Here is a 19,980-nt window from a genome sequence, read left to right as displayed (position 1 = left end):
AAACAGTATGTTGTACCTTTAATTTAGGAAAGTTGTTGGCAATGGTCCACATTTCCCCTCAAACAATTGTTTTTCCTTCAAGTACCCTACCATAAAATATTAACCTAGATTTTTCAAAATAAAATAATATTAACAAAATAGTGTTTGAATATTATGTAGTGTAAGAGCAACACCCCCTTTTCTTTCTCTTTTGGGTGATCTCTTTATTATTAGGGTCCATATTTAATTCAAAAGCTATGTTAATCATTTAACTAAATAAATAAGTAACATGACATTAATAACATTCAATATGTAATAAAATAATGAGGGGTAAAGTGTATTAGGTAAACTATATTTATTTGGGTATGAATTTATTGATATTATTCCTCCAAATTGATTGAAGCAAGTTCTCTAATTTATTACTTTTTTTTTTCTTTATTCATTAGGCTTTGTTTCTAGAAATCATTATGCAGGATAATATTTTGTGGTGTTTGATGTATCTAGAAAGATCTAATCATGAAAGATAATTTTCTGATCAGAAGAAAAAAATAAAAATAATATAAGACCTATATAAATTTAAAATAAAAAAATAAATTTGTATATATATATTTAAATTTTATGTGTTAAACATATGTTAAAATAAAAATTTATATATTAAAAATTAAATATACATATTAAAAAAAATTTAAAATTAATACATATATAAAAGATTAAATAAGAGAGGCATGAGCTATTTTTCAGAAAAATTGTTTGCCCGTTAGAGGATGATTAGAAATCCCTATGAAATGTTCATATAGGGGCATTAGGCAACAAATGGGCCTTAAAATCAGTGATGGGCCCTACTCACTCTTCAGACCAGATGACAACTCGTTTCATTATTTTGTTATTTCTTCTTTAATGTAAAATTCTTCTTCATTTATATTTTAAAATTTAATTACTACGGTTTTCAATTAATAATTAAGAAAAAACTGAAGTTTCTTTTTATAAAAATATGGGACTTCTTGCCATGTATTTTTTAGAATGCATGTATTATTAATTCTTTTCTTGTTCTTTTTCCTCTCTGCTTTCTCATATTAAAATAAAGTTTATTTTTTTATTTTTTATGTTATTTTTATTTTATGTATCGAGTTTTTTATTAATTTATTCTCTCAAAATACAATAGTGATTTTTTTTTATTGATGATTTAATTTTTTTTAAAAATACTATTATTTGTATAATTGAGACATAAGGTATAGAAACATAGAGAAAATTTAGAGGGGAAAGCTTATTTTTAGCATATGTATTTTTTAAATTATCAAAACTTATTAACTTTATTTTTATTCTTTTGCAGCCTAAGAAATAGCATAATGAACTATTTGTTTTAACGACAGGTCGTTTCTTTGTAAACATCAAACTGCACCAGGTGGGGTTTTAGACCTGTAAACAAAACCCTCAACACAGAATCCAGCTTCTGTTGATGATATTAGAAGCACAATGTTTTCTCGTTCTCTGACTTGTAAAAAGCATTGGCTTTTCTTACATGGACGCAAAGGTGACCTCTCTATCTTTCTCTTTTCCTATGTATAACAGATAATCAATTTTCCTTTTTTAAACACTCTTTTTACCCTCATTTTTCATTTACTACTGCAGTGATTTCATATGAATCCGCAACTTCTCCATTTCAAGCCCTCTACTCTACTCACATTGTTGGTGATAAACCAATTCTTGTAAAGTCTTTGCTTTGGCTTTCATTTATATCATTTACATTTGTTTTTGCTCTCAGCTTCTTCGGTTCAATTTAATTCTTGGTTGGTTTTATTGTAACATGTGATTATGTCTGTAGGTGAGAGATTTTATTCATTCTGCATTGTACCATCCATTACATGGATACTTTTCACAAAGATCAAGGTCTGTCGGCGTTCTTGAGAAAAGCATCAAGTTCAATCAGCTTGAAGGTGCTTACTTTAATTTTGGTTCCTCACTTTGTTATTCTTGAATTAATTTGGAATTCTATGATCTCGTGATTCATGATATGAATTTGTGGAATTAATGTTAAAGGTAATAACTGTATAATGCATGATGTATTTTTTCAGTTTGTTCCTTACTTGTGACACTTTCGAACGATGTGCTGCGCAAGAAGCAACAGTCTGGGTTCTTGTTTAGGAATTGCATCTTAGATTGGTTGAGCAACGGGGTTCCGGGTTTTGCAACAAACAAAAAAGAACAAAAATATCAGCTAAAAATATGAGAGCACAATGTGCACAAGCTGTCATTTAATATTCAAATTCCAATGATATATTGGAGATATGCTTCTGCTTGTTCTTTTACATAAAGAGCCCATTGATTGTGAGTATGATGCTTGTACTTGAATGTGATAAGATGATGCTAATTCTTGCCATATTTGTATGCGATTGAATATGTTGAACTAGATCCATATTTATCAGTTCTTTTAAACTAGTTTTGAACTAATGCATTTTTCTCCTACTGTGTTTTAGGCAGAAAAGCTTATTTGAACCACTTGGATAAAATCTACAAGCAGAGTGACATATCATGGTTTACACCAGTGGAGCTTTTCAAGGTAATCTCTCTTTCTCTCTCTTTCTCTCTCTCTCTCTGCACCTACTTTCTATAATTTAAAAATTGAATTTATCTATGTAAGAAGATAGGATTAAGTTCAAAATTTTCTAATTTCTATTTTGATATTTGTAAAAAGACTTTCTCATTGGAATTTATTATTACTACTACTGTTGTGTGCATTAGAACATTCTCCCCATTTTCCTTTTATCTCCCCTCCCTTCTTTTTTTCATGAAACCTTTCAATATATGATCTTGTTCTACATATTACTTAAGTTGGTGCTTTTTATAATCTTAGGAGCTCTTGACATACCTTTTTGATGTTCTAGTTTTGGTTGCTTTAGAGTTTGACAATCTCAACCAAACCAGCTTGGAGTTATTTAAATGGTTTCGTAACCTAACACACTGTCATGTTCTAGCAAAGAGTTGCTATCTATAATGCTTGGTGCCTTGTTCATGATGGTAAATCATTTATTACCGTAACAAAAAATATATAGAAAGGAAGCTTTTGTGCTTATTGCCTCTATTTGTATTGGTTCTAGCTCTTTAATGCTGCGAATGTATCCTTCCTTGTAGCCTTGGTATGCTCATGGTATTGCTGAAGCGATAATGCGTACGGCTAACCTTTCAGTTCCACTAAGAGTAAGCACCATCTTTCTCAATCAACCAGTTGACATCAGCTATATTCATGTGTATGTGTTGTGTATTTGGTATTTGCATGCTTCTCTGGCTTGTGGTCATGTTCTAATATATTTCAGGTCTTCAGGACAGAGCTTATTATCACAGTGGTGACTTAGGGTTTGGCTTGCTTGGTCTGATTCAAAATTTATCAGGAAAAAGCAGTAGTCAATGTTGAATGCTTAGTTTGTTTATGCAATGTGTAGTTTTGTTCTTCTAAGAATTTAATGGGTCTGAACTATGAAGGATTACCATGACAGTAATATGCATCAGCTATTTAAACTTATATATCGGGTAACCTTAAATGATCTTCCTTTATTCCTTTGTTTGAGGTCACAACAAACTCAATATTTGGCATAGCTTATGTTAATTTTTTTTTCTTCATAAAAATTGTGCAACATTCATGCCTGATTGTCAAATTTCTGAATTGATTTAGAAGTTATCATGCAAGTCAATTGTGTCATATTTCGAATTTTTGTTTATTCATTGGGATTTCACTTGGTGAATAACTTGAGTCTGAAAATTGATTCTGCTGCCATACGCTGTGCCCTCAGATATATGAAATTGGAGGTGGTTCTGGAACTTGTGCAAAGGGCATAATGGATTACATAATGTTGAATGCTCCTTCAAGAGTGTACAACACTATGACTTACACGTATGTGTACTACAATCCCTTTAACTACCAATAATATTTGAGAATTTAGATATGAGAGCATTAAGCTTACTCATGTGTGGCTATCCATCAAAGTTTGGTGGTTTCTTGGAACCATAACCCATGTCTTATTCTTAGCTTGTGTTTCATTTGGTGCAGTTCAGTGGAAATCAGTCCATCACTTGCTGAAATACAAAAAGAGACGGTTGGAGAAGTTCGTAGTCACTTGTCAAAGTTTAGAGTAGAATGCCGTGATGCTGCTGACCGGAGTGGATGGGGTATGGCTCTGGACTCTTTTTTTTTCCTCATTAATACTAATTAGATATTTTCTTATCATTGCCATGCATAATTCAATAATTTAAGTTCTCATGTAGCTTTCATTAATATGTTTAAACTCATTGGAGATGACTAATTACAAAACCTATGACTTCTATCATAATCCCTTTTCCATTGGTTATAATAAATGCAGCTTGAAAAGTGCTGTATTGCCTATAGAGTTTGAGGGCTTTATGAAAGAGCTTCTAGAGATAACATACTCTGTACTCTATTATACAGAAATTCTATAAAGCTGACAGTTCTATTATATGCACAAGTAGAGAATTAGTTTATCTTATGTTATTCATATTATATTTGATCTCTCAAGGCTTGCTGTACAGAAGAGAAAAAAATGAGCATGAGATCATCTCCTTCTTGTCTAGATGTTAATTGTTTCTTCTTCTTTTTTCCTGTTTCTTATTAAGATTTTATCTGGTTATTTTAAGTGTGCATCTAGATTCTTTGGTATTATCTATCTAAGGTCTTGAAAAGTAAGAAATTGGAGCTTCCTTGTTTTTTGAACAGGCGATGTGGAGCAACAGCCATGTTGGGTAATCATGCTCGAGGTATGTTCTTATGCAGTTATTAGAAGTCTGCATGCAAATTATTGCATTAGAGCAATAGCATAATCATGATTGGTATTTTGCTATTTCTTCCCACCTACTTGATTCATGTTAAATCATGATATTGTGGATAATTAATTTAAGCAATGGCTTGAGGAACATGTCAAGACCTGAGATGTTTTAGTTATGGAGGGCAAGTTTTCAATTGTTTCCTTATTTCTGTAAAGAGAAGCTTTCTTTCCTATTTTGCATGCCAATTGCAAGTATACTTATAGATACTTAGCCTGCAAATTCACATTTCTTGTATTTTTTTTCTTGCAGGTTCTTGATAATCTTCCACATGACCTTATTTACTCTGAAAATCAAATTCTGCCATGGAAGGAAGTATGGGTTGAGAAGCAACATGACAAGTAAGAAGCAGTGTGATTCAGTCTCCTGAATACTATCTTGCACATATTTAACTGTTTTACAACTTTTCATGTCATGATTATAAACTGAACAATGAATTAGAGATGATTGTACACAAAGGATATCTCAAATTGTCATTATTATTTCCTTCTGTGTGACACCACGCAATAAAATCAGAGTTGTCCATTCATCAACCAACATGAGTTTTTAATTTGAAGCTTCAACTTTTCCCTTTTTAAAATTCTGGTATGGATGCCATTGAATTTGGATTTCACTCCACTCTTTAGATCTGGACTGTTAGTCAATTTGGTGAACTTTTGAGTATCTAGCTTGCTAAGAAATCCAGAGGGAAATTGCATGCGCAAGTTTTACTAGTGACATTATTCTGCAGCCATAACCAAAGTTTTTAAAAGTAACCTTTCATTTGCATATGCTTGTGCCTTCTGTTGGACATGCTTATCTTATATCCTCTTAGAACTTTTAATAAAATTGACTATAAGCCTTTTCATTGATCTACTCATAATTCTGAGCATCTGACTGTCCTGTGATGTTTTACCACTTCAGTACAGATGTGCCATATGTTTGCGTTACATCTATTATGTGTGGAGTTGTGGGGGGTTATTGGATTAATTGATTGATTGTAAAAGGTTTAGAATCTTGAGGGCTCACATGAAGTTACCATAGTCCTCTAAGTTATTATTTTTAGCTTATGAAGTTTCTGTGTTAATGTCCATTGCTGGACAACTTGCATGCCAGCCTTGATTACTTAGGTCTTACACATTTGCAGGAAAACACTCTCTGAATTGTACAAGCCACTACAAGATCCATTAATTAAGTGCTGTGTTGAGATCATTGAATCAAACAGTGATCAGTCAGCATCAACAGCAAAAAGTTTTTTGTCCAAGGTCTTCCCAAGACCCCGAAGATGTTGGTTACCCACGGGCTGCTTGGTAAGGAAGCAATGATAATTGTATGCTTTATATAACCTTACCTCTTCCGCTAATACTTCCTTGAATATGCAGAAACTATTAGAGGTGTTGCATGAGGCATTACCAAAGATGTCGTTAATTGCCTCAGACTTTAGTTTCCTTCCTGATGTAAGCATACCTGGCGAGGGGGCTCCTTTGGTTTCAACCAAGGTAATCACATCACACTATCATAGCTATATTTTTCTCTTGTTCATGCTTGGCTAGCATTTTTTATCACAGAATTAGCAATATAAGATTCTAAAGATGATTAGATCTATGAGCATCAGCACATTAGAAAGAGATTTTAAATTGATGAAAACTCAAAATTGACGTTAACTTGATCTCTTTTCTTGAATATAAGACATTTAGAGCATCCTTTTCACATGTATGTGTAAAATTTATATCAGATATATGCATTGCTAAATTTTTTTAACTGCATATCATTAGTTCTAACTCTTCCCGAATAATAATTCATGATCCTTGGCTGGAAATGTTCTAAGTTAAACCAAACAAAGTAGACTTTTCTCTCACATACGAATGAAAAGATCTTTAATTTCTCAAGGGCAATAGGCAAGCATGCCAAAGATGATTAAATTAGTTCATGTTTTAATCCACAGAAAGATGGCTGCAGCTCTGATTACAAAAGCTATCTGGAAGCAAAGGTGCTCTCTCCCTCTCTCTCTCTCCATCCATCTTACTCAAGAACACACATTTTTTTCTTGCGTCATGTGTATGGTGAAATGTCTTTCTAGAGGTCATTTCTGTATCTTGCAATGTTATTCTATGATCTGGTGATCTGTAATGATATCTTAAGCATACTGATTGTAGGGTGATGCTGATATATTTTTCCCTACGGACTTTTGGCTTTTGGAACAAATGGACCATTATTGTTCCGGGTGGCTGAAACTGCATGAAGATAAATCTTCCAAGCAAGGGAAGAAAAGGCGAACACTTGTAGTAAGTTATTTCTTAAAGTTTAGTGCTATTTTTTCTCATGTCTCGGTGATTTTTCCCATCTAAAAGAGGATAAGTCATTCCAAGGGAAATATGCGTTTTCTTTTTGGCATTCTGCCCTTCATCTCCTTTCATTCCAAAACATTTCGCAAGCTTACTCTTCCAAACAAGATAGTAATTTCTCTCTGCATGTCACTAAAACTTGCGTCTTATGTAGCTTGATACATCATCATTCATGGAAGAGTTCGGTTTGCCCTCCAAGACGAGAACAAAGGATGGATACAACCCACTTCTGGATGATTTCAAGAATACTAAAGTTTATCTAAGTGTTCCAACGCACAACATAAAGTAGAGAGTCTGCAAAAGTAAGGAAGGAAGAAATGAATATTCTGCATAAATTCTCAAAAACTATTTGCAGAAGCATCAGTTCGAGAGGACTTGGCGTAGCTAGTCAAATAGCCTGGATCGCATCATCTGAAAAGAAATAAGGTATAGAAATCAACGGATACAGAGCATATCTAAATTTGAATGGTCTTTCTGAAACCCTCTTTATGTACTCTTATACAGGATTATTTATAAAGGCAAGTAGCTAATGACTGCTTCAATTCACATTCTTTGTGGGAGAAACTCAAACAGGAAAATGGGAGCTTGATATTGGAATATCTGAAGATCAATAAAATCTTCTATTCTTGATTCTCTTCTTTTGTGTATGAATTCTATTACCTAATAATTCTTTCAAGCAAACATATTAAAGCAGTTTCTTTTCTTCTTCCCTGTAGGAAGCATATGCTGTTTGGTTTCTAGTTCAATAATTGCCATGTCCTGTCTCTCTCATGGTCATGATTCTGTTTTCAAGTTCCCTTGGCTATATAAATTACTGGAACTACATCTGCATGTAAACAAGTTAGGAAGTTTTATGGACACAGAGTATTACATATTGTGCCTTCGTTCTTACCCATGGGTACAAATACTTCTTTACAACTAAACCAGGCACCTGAAAACTTGATTTTAAGATCAATTCGGGGCCGATAAGTTTCTCAATCTAAATTTAATATATTTACGTAAAATCAGCTGTTAAAATATGTGGGTTCGGTCAAGAAATATTAGTATTTCTGCGGAACCCTCAGCATTAAATCTTCAAACAATCTGAAGAAACTAGTAGTCAGGCTAAGCTTTGATTGCACGGGAAAATTTTAAAACTTTTTGGAGAATAATAACAAAGTTTATTTGTTACTATCGGGGCAAGTTCCAACACAAAACCATAAAAAGAAAGAAAGGAGCTATAGAGGTTGATCTTGAATCCAATTTTCAGTATCAATGAAAGACATGCTAACTAATTTACATAACGTTTGATGGCTCAGCTTCTTCGCCCAGCTCACCCTGTTTTTAGTGTCGGCTCCTGGTCCGAAGTTACCATACTCTGCAAATGTTATCTGGTTCCTGTTTTTAAACATACAAGCACCAATTACAAGATAATACAAACTAGACAGTCTCTTGTCTTCACATAGATTCAACGCTTGTAATATGTTATTGGAGATGATGAAGAATCAATGAACTAAATTAAAGAATTTGAAAATCACTGAGAGAAATCATTGAGTTTGACAGGTTAACTCGTTAAATTAGCAGAAAAATTTATTTTATGTGCGTAATGCATTCCCTATGTCCGATCCATTTAACTCTTCCTTTCAAATGCTTATATAAGATAGAAGGAAGGACTTACTCATGGTGAACAAAATCCCAAGCATTCCATCCCTCAGGATGTATCACATTAGTAAAGTTTGATTGATAGAATAGAACCCTTGAATAACCTCTCCAAGGTCTGCCTAAGTAGGCTGAACCTCTACCAAACACATTGCATCTCTTGAACACGAAACCATTTGCATCACTTGGATTGGTTCTCCCCTGTGCAGTAATAAACCCATCTCCAATTACTTGTATGGCACAACCCTGCAAGTACACATAAGGTATAGAAACACAGAATAAGTAATGTTATATACCTCACTTTCTCATAAAATTTCACTTTAGGGACACAACAAACTACATGCCAACCAAATATTTTCATTACCTCATAAATAGATTGGCCACTACCAAAGATAAAATCAACAGCACCCTGGATGGTGCATTTTTTGAAGTAATGTCTGCCTTGATCATCCCACAGAGTGTCTTGCACCCCGGCAAACCCACACCGATAAAATGCAGACTTATCGCCGGCAATCATAGCAGCAACTGCCGGTACTCTAGGGTTGTTGCTGTTAAGAAAGTTGTATGAATTCTGTTCAAGAAAAATAGGGAGAAAAAAATAATAGGTTAGTAAGAAATACTTAAATAAGATTTTTCTAGAGAATCTTATTAATGTTGCACATAATCAAAGTAATTAATTGCTTACCACAAACCTAATGCTTTTAACTATGATATTATCTGCTAAAGACATGAAAGTAGGGCTTTGTGCTGTTGAGTCATGGTCATCCCAGATAATCTGAGTTCTTCTTTTGGCTTCTCCTTTAAGTATGATATATGGTCTATCATATGGGATCTTCACTTTCTCCCTATAAATAACACACAAGAACATTTATCTAAGAAAATGCATTAGGATGATATCATTTTAGGCATCGATAAGCTTAGCCTGTCAGTAAATACACTCAGATTCAATTTATGTAACGAATAAATTCGAGTTTACGTAAATTATGGTTATAAGAGAAAAGCAAAAGAAACAAGAGGGAAACTGTACCTATATATGCCAGCCTTGATATAGATACAAATCCAATTCTTGTTGTTTGATGGAACAGAATCAATAGCAGATTGTACAGTGGAAAAATTGCCATGGCCTGATTGATCAACAAGGACTGATACATAAGGAAATTTCTTATTATTACTATACCATTTACCACTTGCATGGAGTTTTCCATTAGCCATTAGTCCTAACTGAGTGATGCCTATCCATAGAGCTAAGTAAAAACAAGAACACCATTGAAGCAATTTCTTCATAGCTAATGATGAGAACTGAGAACTGAGAAGACAAACACCAGGTGAGAAAAAAAAAAAAAAAAAAGGAAGAAAATGATAAAGCAGAAGAGAAATGATGGAGAGTAGAATGCAAAGGAATGATATATTTTTACAGTAATAATTATTCTTGTAGATCAAGCAAAAATGCATTGAAAGAAATTTTCATGAAGGGAAGAGGGAAAGTCGAGAATCTTCTGTAATGAATTAGAATCAATTCACTGATCCTTGAAAGCAAATCATATTAGGATTATATGATAAAAGAATTTCTATCTTGGTGCTAAGGAATGATCATATTTTCTTTATATGGATATATATAATATATGATGCTCCTTTCCTGATACTGTGGAGACTTGAGTACTCCTGTACTAGAACAACAACATTATAAGCAAATCTTGAAATATAAGGAAATGAAAACTTGAAATCATGGAACCTGTTATGGAAAAAATGCTCCAAGCAATAAAGTAACTTCAATGTCTCATGTTCATAAGGGAAGTGGACGACAGAGTTAGTTAAATGGTTTTCACTGAGTGGGATCTGTGTGTTGTGTCCCCAGAATGTGTGTGGGTTAATGCCTAAATTGTAGCTTTTATTTATTTTTTTTCTTTTTAATGAAAAAATAAATAAGAAATACAAAATTCGATTTGATTGATGGCTATGTAAATCTATCAAGCTATGATGTGGAAACTCTAGCGTTTTAGTGTTTACATTATGAGAATGTTTTTAGGTAAATAAATCATATAAATAAAATTACTTATGTAAATTATTATATTTGTATTGATTAATTTAATCGTATTATAAAATGACAACCATAATTTAAAGTTTGTGCCCATGCATAAGCAAGTTTTTTTCAAGCTTGTCATCTTCTGAAGCTGAATTATTATGCCCATGCATATCCTGCTAATAATATTTATTCCAGACTGCATTTGTTGATTATTTGATTGAAACCAACTAAAGGTACCAAGGTCAGCTGACAATATAAATTTTGCCACAGCCCAACCCCAAATGTAGAAATTACAAAAAATAACTGTTGGTTAAGCCATAAATAAATTCATTTATAATTTTAGGGTTACAATAGTTACAGTAAGATAATTGAGCAGCCAACTTATAATGAAACCACAACCCAAAATGAGCATCCATTGTAGCTAGAAGACTTGAAGATCACACAGTGGATGCAACTGCAAGCTCTAGATAGATAAGGATGTTCCCATTCCTTGACAATAAAGACCTCAACCTTGCAGTTCTATTCTATCCCCCCTTCCCAGTTCATGTTGTGAATCCAAGCCAACCCTCCAAAACAAACTAATAATTACATAGCCTCAATCCCACATTTTCAATCAATGATTGATAAACTATGAGAAATGAAAATAATAACAATAATAATAATAATAATAATAATAACTGACATTCAAAAACAATTGCTAATATCAAAAATCATTTTAAGAAAAAAACTCTATATAGCATGAGATTAAATAGAACAACTACCCAAAATTAATCCACTCAAAAACAGAAATAGTTAATGCAGTAAACAGAATTTGGCTGCAACAACAGTATTCTCAAATTTTCCACTTGACAAAAACAACCTTCTTTCAAAATCAATATTTGATAGGAGCAATAACGTCTAGCTGAGGACCGAGTTTCTCCTCTGCAATCTTCTCAGCTTTAACCCTCAGCTTTGTCAACTGCTTCTTCCTCTCATAGGCCACTTGAGCCCTCTCCTTTCTCTTCCTCTCAAGTTCCTACAGAGAATGACAGTACAAAATTCAGATTACATTACTATCATCAAAGAGAAAAAAGAAAAAAGTGCAACCATGCCAAACATGAAAAACTTAATAATTAGAGGTTTCTCTGCCATAAACGATGATAATGACCCATCTAACATCTGATAGAACTACATAGAAGTAATGCAAAAACCACCATGAACATTGACTTTTTGTCTGTTAATAAATGCACATAAATTAAGATACAAACATACACAGACACAAAATTTTCATGTTCCTGTGCTCTATATGAGATACTAGCACTTGTTAAATGAGACACAAACAATTAAATTCAGTATTGAACTATATAAAATCCTATCTGAGCAAGACAGGAACATCCCATCACTTGAAATTTACATAGAGAAAAATGTGGCAATTTAGACAAAGTAAAACAAATTCGGCAACCACTGCATACCTTGATGGTCTCATAGTGGTTCCATCCAACCTCAGAAGAAAGTCTGCCCAACAAACAGTATTTGTGTCCAGCTTGAAGCCTCAACACCCTGAGTTTTAGAAAATCGAGCAATAACAAACATCAATACAACCAACAAAAGCAACAAATGATTAGTTTTTCGAGGATGTCAACAAAGACTCACTTGAGCGCATCAGGGATAACCATCCTCTTCATCTTATCATATGGAGGAGGAACACCCTCATACACCTTCAATCGAGCAAGAGCAGCTTCTCCACGCTTAGTCTTATGGGGAATCATCCTTCAAAACAAAAACAAACTTAGAATTACCAAAAGAGGACATAAAAAAAAATCACACCTTTACATTTGCAAAACAAACAAATCGTGCAACAAGTACCATTGAATCCCAAAAAATAACCAGCAATGAGACCTTTGGACTCTAACAATATGCATTTTTTCAACTTACCAAGTATTACAATAAACAAATTCTAGAATCTAAAATAAAACTACAATAAGTAGCTAAAATGTTAGCCATTAGAAATAGAGCTATCTTAGCTAAACTAAAGAACAACTACTAGCAGCATAAAATTTGTTCTCAAGACTTCAAACTTTTCATAAATCAAAGATGGGCTTTTCTCCAATACTCTAAATGTCATCAATGTAATACATTCTACTAAAACAACAAACCAAGCGCGATAAGACGCAACACTTATAACCCAAAAATCTATCAATCTATTGCAGTCCGCGTACAGAAAAGGGAAAAAAAAAAAAACAAATATACAAATCAAAATCTTACCCACGAATAGTGCGCCAAAGGATCTTAGAAGGTGCGCGGAAGTGAATAGGACCATGAGAAGGCTTAGTGTTCATGCGTTTACGCAAGAACCTCATGTACTTCATCTTTTGCCTAACTAAACCACCAGAGATACATATCTCTTCACACCTTACAACAACAACTTTTTGCCCATTCAACAACTCTTTTGCTATGATGGATGCTAACCTACCCAACATGTGGTGCCTTGCATCCACCACCACTCTCTTTGCGCAGATCCCTGACCCTGACACCATTGTTTCTCAACTCACACTTCGGCCTAGCGGCTGCTGTACGTAGAGAAATGAGAAGAAGAAGAGATATTAGGGTTTTTGGTGATTTGGGTTCTTGAGGGTTTATATGGGTCTGTCAACGGTTACGGATTTGGGCTTTAATCTTTGTGGCTAGTTTTTGAAGTTGGGTCGGGCTGGGCCCATCAGGAATTTTATAATTGTACAAATTTGGTATTTTATCAATTGAATATTTGAATTATCCTTTACCAAATCCAAAAGTATTTCTCTTGATAAAAAAATGAAATAGAAAAATATTTCTTAATTTGAAAAAATCAATTTGAGAAACCTAATTTTTCTTTAAAGCTAAAAGGATCAAGTACTGCCCCCAAAATGGATCACTTAGGTGGTATTACGACTAAAATCCCAGCTTTCTTTTTATCTAGCAGTCTACAACGTGTTGTTTTGCAGGTGACAAAGCCCATTTGGGCCCTTTGCGAGTATCTGAACATAGAAAAATGTTATTTTTACGTCATATATATCTAATATGAAGCTTGGAAAATTTCCCCATGGGAGACGATCTCTAACTTTAGCTTCCTCGGTCTTTCGCAATCAGCAAGTTGGAATTATCTAATTATGTGCAAGCCCTGCTTTACCAGCATGGGTACAAGAAAAATCCAACTAGCCATTGACCAACTGAGCATGCACAAAAGCTACCTGTGGTATCACTTCGTATTTTACACCTTAATTTAAAATGATTGGCACGGACTAAGTCAATTATTTATGGGTATGATATATATAAAAGGTGCACATATATACAACCTGGTATATATGAGAAACGTTTTCCCTGTGGAACACTGTTGTTAGCAAGTTGGTCATTTCAAATGGCTCGTTTGGAAGGGCATACCACAGCATTGTCTTCAATAATAATGTAAATATATATTATATTATATATATTTTCTCGGGTTCTGGGATCCTGTCAACCGACTTATGCTCCACACACTTAAATGCAGAAGTAGCATATATCTTGCTAGTGAGGGAGTCTCTTGACGAGAGTCTTGACCCAAAGACCCCACCATAATCAAGCACCTTCTACCATTGTATATATTTTTTTTTTTGCTTCAATCTAATTAATAAAAAAAAAACGCCTTTTATTTTTAGATTTTTTTTTGAAAAAAAATATCAATTTTAAATAATCTACTTTACACTTGATACTTGCCAAGGCATGTATTAAATTTAAAATTAGATAAGAGTTATTTTTATTATTATTAACTGAATTTGGCTTTATTAATTTTAATATTTCAAAAAAAAAATATTGCATTAAATTGACTCTCTCAAGCTCGACAATTAAATAAAAATGGATTATTATGATTTCGAGTAAGTCGCTACGGTGAAACCGGTAGACATACTGCTCTTAGAAAGCAGTACTAGAGCATCTCGGTTCGAGTCCGACTGGAGCATATATATATATATATATATGATTGACAAAAAATTAGAGTAAGCGAAAACTAAATAATTATTAGAATTGAAAAGAGAATAATTGTGTGAAGTTAAGGGGGTGAATTTAAGTATAATGTGAAGAAATTTAGTAAGTTATGTAAAATAAACAAATAAATTTCTTAGTTAATGTAACAATACTCCTACGGGTAAGAAAAGAAAATTGAAAAGGGACCAGCCGGGTTAATGAATAATCATTTTCGAAACCAAAAAACTGAGTCGACCCTACAGCCATATGACAGCATTTGCTGGGTGCAGCCTAATACAACCAAATGTTGATCTCTGGCAAGTCAACCCAAGGGCAAGAAGGTACGGGTCTCGTTGACTTTGCACCACCTCATAATAATAATAATAATACATGCAAATCATTGTATTTCAAACAAAAGAAAACCCGTTGCAGAAACTGTCTCCACATCTCCTTTTCTTCATCTATGGAGACCATGGCATCTTCTTATGGCAGATAAGAGACTGGGAGATTGCAATTGGATTATTCTCAAAAGTCAACCTACTGTGTACTGTTCTGTTGCTGTGATAACTATTTTCTAAGCTAAGAATTTAACATTTTCTTGGTCTTTTTTTAATAGGATAAAACCATTTTAGTGCTAAAGGCCTTTAGCAAATAGGAAAAGTCTGTAAAAAACAAGGCGGTGCAGATAGTATTACTGATAATCTTCTTTTTTTTTTTTATCTTCAAAAGATTGTAATCTAGCTACCTAAATGGAGTTAGTTGTCCATATAAATGCCCTTTGAGATTTACCATGTGTAAAAATAATTAATCTGTAAATCACAATAAATTTATGCATCAATGTATATAATATTTTATAGCTAAGATGATCGATTTTTATCCTAATTTTTGAACGCCTGACATGATATATAATTCTGATTGGATTAGAATTGAAGATATAATTGATTTGGTAATCTACAGCGATAAAAATGGCTTCATTTTAACTCTGCTTAGCGAAATTAATGATCAATGAGTCTAAAACTAAGCAACGAGGGTGGCAGCTCCATCATTCCACCACGTCAAAGGGATGAGTAATTAAGATTCAAACATTTCAGTTGGAAGAAAAGAAAAACAAGTTCAGTTGTGCGTAGTCGCTCTATTATATATAATCAATTGATGTTTGTTACAAAGTGTAATGAGTCAGAGATGAAGTTGTAATGATCATCATTATGTATATCGCCCCATTACCCACATGCAATGACAATTCGTTAATTACAAGGAAAGGGAAGATGTACAGTTAACAGAAGCAGAGTGAGTGAGAAACGTGGAAATGGGTTCTTGGGAATTTACCTTTACGTGGTTATACTACTACAGTAACAAACAACATTTTAGTATTCGTTTCTGCAACAATAATAAGGAATCCAATAGAGAAAAAGTACTGAATAGAGGGATCCATGGAAAACCGAAGAAAAAAATAAGAAAGAAATAAATTTGCACAACAGCTCATCTTTTTGTCCATTTCAGATTTCTATCACATGCTGCTGTTTGCATGAATGAAACTGAATATTTGTTGAACGGAGCTTGCTATATCTTCTGCTGTGCACCTAGATTCATTTGCTATCTGCGCGCACACAATGTTTTACATTACGTCAATTTCAAAGCAGATAATCAAGAATCATTATCTCTTGATTTTGAATCTCGAAAACGATGAAAAGAAAAGGAATAAGAAGAAATATTTATACACACACATATATATATACCTTGACATTGAATGAGTAGAGAACAGTTTGTTCAATGGTAGTAATGTTGGTGTGAAGGATATTAAGCTGCAAATCTTCTAAAGCTGCAATGGTCTTAATGAGTTGGCCTGGCCTTCTCCTCGAGAGAATCTTGATCATGGCATCAAACCCTAAAAGCTTCACTTCAACATCAGCTAAGCAAGACTTGTTCTCAGCGGTTTCTTCCCGCAGTCCAGTTTCGAACTGCACCAGTTTCATTTGATCATTTGGCAGAGGAAAGAATGGCGATTGAGGTTGCTGGACTGCAACTGATGACTCTCCAGCCATCTGTCTTGAAGCAGCGTCTCCATATAGTCTTCGTCTCTTTTGAGATTCTAGGCATTGAAGAAGCTGCTCCAGTTCCCTCACGAATTCAATAGCTCCACCAATAATAGAAGCTTGATCTCCCTGAAATAAGAGACACACAACAAGATCTCGTTTTAGTTTATACAAAAGAAAACCATTAGAATTGACAAAAGGGCTTTAGATCCAATGACGATATATATATGAATCTCTTGATTGAAAATTAAAGAGAAATTGATGTACCCTTTGTACATAAGACCCTGGCATGAGAGATCTCAAAACTCGAAGATGTTCGTTCATTTGTTTCCTCCGGTTTCTTTCTACTGCAATATGAGTCATTCTTTGGCTCTCCACTTCCTCACTTGTCTTGGTCGTTCTTGGTCTTTTTCTCTTGTTCTTCACTTCTGGTATAGGATTCTTGTTCTGAGCGTCCTGATTTTCAAGAAACTGGAGTTGCACCGACGCATTATCAGAAACCCTAGTTTCTTCTTCCTCTCTACCAGTAAATCTCTCTACACTACCCATTCCTTTAAACCTCTCTTCTTCATTCTCTTCGCCCAGTTGAGGAATCATTAGAGACTGTCCCTCTCTCTTATCATTCAGTACAGGAAACTTCAAGAAGTAAACTGGATCAATACCAGTTTCTTCCTCAGATATCTTGGTTTGGTTCAAGGCTAACTTAGGCCCAAAATCTGCAAATTGCATGACATCTGCAAAGCTCAACTTATCAAGCGAATTAGAAGTACAAAACCCAGATGATGATATTAGTTGTTGATGAGGATTATTCAGCATATAATCAATCATTCCACTGTTGCTATCACCGGAAGTTTCACCAATTCGCGGCTTAATGAGTTCGTGTTGTTGGGGTTGATGGTGGTGGTGGTGGTGGTGGTGGTCTAGAGAGTAGTCTAGACTAGTAAAAGTTGCCTGCAAGAAGTCAAGCTCAGACCAATATAACATGGTGGTAAAATGATCTATCAGCAAAAACAAAACAGACAGTAAAGATGATAAGCTATGAGCTAAAAGTACCGAGTAGTTCTCTTCTTTATCCATTGCTATATATATATATATATATATATATGGCTGACTTTAATCAAAAAAACCCTGAAGTAAAATTGCTTCAATTCAGGCAAGGACAAAACCTAGCCGAAGATGGGCCCTCCTGAAAAATAAGAAACTAAAGAAATTACAGGACAGAACCCATGTTACTTTACAGCCATGGTAAATAAAAACTTTGGTGAATATGCCAATAGGAGTAGAAATTTTCAATTAAGAAATTGAAGAAAAGAAAAGACGTGTAAGGTTATGAAATGGAAGTTGCATGGAAGTTAAGGGAAGACAGAAATTGCCAACAAGAATCCGAGTAAAGAGAGAGAGAGAGAGAGAGAGAGAGAGAGAGGTGTAGTAAGACAATAATGGAAAAGGAAGTAATAAGGTTAAAAGAAAAATATAAGGAGAAGACAGAAACATGGGTACCAACCGAAACTGAAAATTTTGTTGAAAAGGGTGGTGGGGTTGTGTCTTATATATATATCTATATATATATATATATATATATGATGTGTATGTAATAGGTTTTGCCTTTGACTTTAGAGAGAGAAAGAGATAAATGTAGAGAGAGAAGGGGAGGAGCCTTGTGGATTAATGTACACCTCAAAGTTTCACCATTTTCGCTTTATCACCTCCTAAATATTTATGTACGTCACAAGCAACGAACGCTCTTCTTCCCTTTGCTTTTGCCACCTCTTTTCATGAACCTAATTAATTAGAACAAGGCTGCACATTTTATCATTTTCAACTTTGAAATATTTAGGATTCTTGATTACATATCCATGACCTTCACCTTCATCTTCATCTTCATCTTCATCTTCATCTTGCATGCATGCATGTGACTTTCCTCCTAAGTGGTAACCTTTTTCTCATCATCATGTGACAATTCTAATAATGTCTAAATTTAAATCATAGCTCCTTCCCTAGGATAAATAAAAAAACTAATTTTATTCTATTTTCTGAAGAGATGCCTTTTACCATGAACATGTTTATCTAATTGCAGTGAAGATTATTAAATCTAAAAACTTTTGATAGATGTCTTTATCATAATTTATAAATATATATGTTTTTCTTATATAGTAAAAGATATATATTTAAAATTATCAAAAAGATCTGTCCGTAGGTACCATTTCAAATAATTCACTATTATCCAAAGAGTCGAAGACGACGACAGCTTCTTCAAGGGGTCGAAGCCATCGATACTGCACAATAACAAGATAAAATGATTTTGTTCACTCAATGTTTGTCAATTGGCTTTGAGTAGGAAACTAAGAAGTTGAATATCTATCACTTGTTTCTAAAAAGAGACTTCTAATTTATTTTATAGAAAATTAATTACTTTGTGGTTTATTTCGAAAATATTTTATTATCAAACATACTAACTATTGATATGGTTTCACATTATTATGTTTACACTTTAATATCAAAGCAGTTTATGTTATTAATATATATATATTAAGGAAATGAAGCTCAGTTTCAATAAAATATTTAAGTTTTGAGCATAAATTAAGTTATAAAACATATGTTTTTACGATTGATAACTAAATTGAAAGATAAACCTTTTCAAATAAAATTTAAATATATCTTAAATACTAATAATATTAATTGGTTGAAGTTACTCAAATGCTGAATGAGAAATAAATATTAGGTGTAATTTAAAAAAAAAAAAAAATTTTAAATTTAATATGTAAAGATATGAAATCGCATCAATAATGAAATTTACGAATAGAGGTAATTAAAGTAATATATATATCATAAATTATTTTATTATTCTTGTTATATAGTTTTTGCGTACGTAATTTAGATGAACAGTGATAGCATATTTAATAAAAGAACTGCGAATGAAAACATATCAATGCCTAAATCTAATTCTGAAATTATAAATGACGAAAGAAAACTACACAGGCGCGCATATATGCGTATGAAAAGAACAATGGAAAACTAATTGTAGTTGAAGAAGATGACATCCCTTTGTTTTTTCTTATTCTTCGAGGAATTGGTAGCCATTTCGATGTCTGAATGAAGAAAAGGCGGCAAGAGAAAAAGTAGAGAGAGATCACATGATGCAAGTGAGTTTTGCCTTTGCATTCATTTTCGGGAAGCTTACCTAATTAACCTTTTTTAC

At 33.5% G+C, this 19,980-nt stretch overlaps 4 protein-coding genes across 6 annotated transcripts; 1 reads left to right on the top strand and 3 right to left on the bottom strand.

Annotated features, from left to right (window-relative positions):
* The first annotated feature begins 1,187 nt into the window (after nt 1-1,187).
* LOC8280673 (protein arginine methyltransferase NDUFAF7 homolog, mitochondrial) lies at nt 1,188-7,826 on the top strand. Of its 2 annotated transcripts, XM_048379294.1 has the most exons (15): nt 1,188-1,510; nt 1,609-1,685; nt 1,802-1,913; nt 2,454-2,536; nt 3,109-3,174; nt 3,765-3,865; nt 4,022-4,140; nt 4,703-4,743; nt 5,062-5,150; nt 5,936-6,098; nt 6,171-6,287; nt 6,734-6,778; nt 6,945-7,073; nt 7,288-7,559; nt 7,638-7,826. In XM_048379294.1, exons 1-14 carry the CDS (start codon nt 1,453-1,455, stop codon nt 7,420-7,422), a joined length of 1,335 nt encoding a protein of 444 aa, XP_048235251.1. In that variant the 5' UTR covers nt 1,188-1,452; the 3' UTR covers nt 7,423-7,559; nt 7,638-7,826. The 2 variants fall into 2 exon arrangements, with proteins under 2 accessions (XP_048235251.1, XP_048235252.1); XM_048379295.1 differs by lacking the exons at nt 1,188-1,510; nt 1,609-1,685 and adding an exon at nt 2,052-2,304.
* A 432-nt stretch (nt 7,827-8,258) lies between these two features.
* On the bottom strand, nt 8,259-11,290 carry LOC8280674 (probable pectinesterase 29). Its single transcript, XM_002518060.4, has 5 exons — nt 9,799-11,290; nt 9,457-9,616; nt 9,136-9,342; nt 8,791-9,017; nt 8,259-8,510 (listed from the first exon to the last, which is right to left on the bottom strand). Exons 1-5 carry the CDS (start codon nt 10,221-10,223, stop codon nt 8,351-8,353), a joined length of 1,179 nt encoding a protein of 392 aa, XP_002518106.4. The 5' UTR covers nt 10,224-11,290; the 3' UTR covers nt 8,259-8,350.
* A 148-nt stretch (nt 11,291-11,438) lies between these two features.
* Nucleotides 11,439-13,395, bottom strand: LOC8280675 (60S ribosomal protein L13a-4). Its single transcript, XM_002518061.4, has 4 exons — nt 13,039-13,395; nt 12,427-12,543; nt 12,246-12,333; nt 11,439-11,809 (listed from the first exon to the last, which is right to left on the bottom strand). The coding sequence occupies exons 1-4, from the start codon at nt 13,308-13,310 to the stop codon at nt 11,666-11,668; spliced, it is 621 nt and encodes a 206-aa protein (XP_002518107.1). The 5' UTR covers nt 13,311-13,395; the 3' UTR covers nt 11,439-11,665.
* A 2,455-nt stretch (nt 13,396-15,850) lies between these two features.
* On the bottom strand, nt 15,851-18,324 carry LOC8280676 (transcription factor FAMA). 2 transcript variants are annotated; one of them, XM_048378798.1, is made up of 4 exons: nt 17,835-18,323; nt 17,049-17,732; nt 16,485-16,910; nt 15,851-16,345 (listed from the first exon to the last, which is right to left on the bottom strand). In XM_048378798.1, the coding sequence occupies exons 1-4, from the start codon at nt 17,856-17,858 to the stop codon at nt 16,256-16,258; spliced, it is 1,224 nt and encodes a 407-aa protein (XP_048234755.1). In that variant the 5' UTR covers nt 17,859-18,323; the 3' UTR covers nt 15,851-16,255. The 2 variants fall into 2 exon arrangements, with proteins under 2 accessions (XP_048234755.1, XP_048234754.1); XM_048378797.1 differs by having other exon boundaries at nt 17,049-18,324.
* Nucleotides 18,325-19,980: the final 1,656 nt, after the last annotated feature.

The sequence above is a fragment of the Ricinus communis genome, chromosome 9 (genome assembly GCF_019578655.1).
Source record: "Ricinus communis isolate WT05 ecotype wild-type chromosome 9, ASM1957865v1, whole genome shotgun sequence".
In the NCBI taxonomy this organism is placed as follows: domain Eukaryota; kingdom Viridiplantae; phylum Streptophyta; class Magnoliopsida; order Malpighiales; family Euphorbiaceae; genus Ricinus; species Ricinus communis.
The sequence above is the reverse complement of the archived record's forward strand: the minus strand, read 5'-3'. Positions and strand labels throughout refer to the sequence as shown.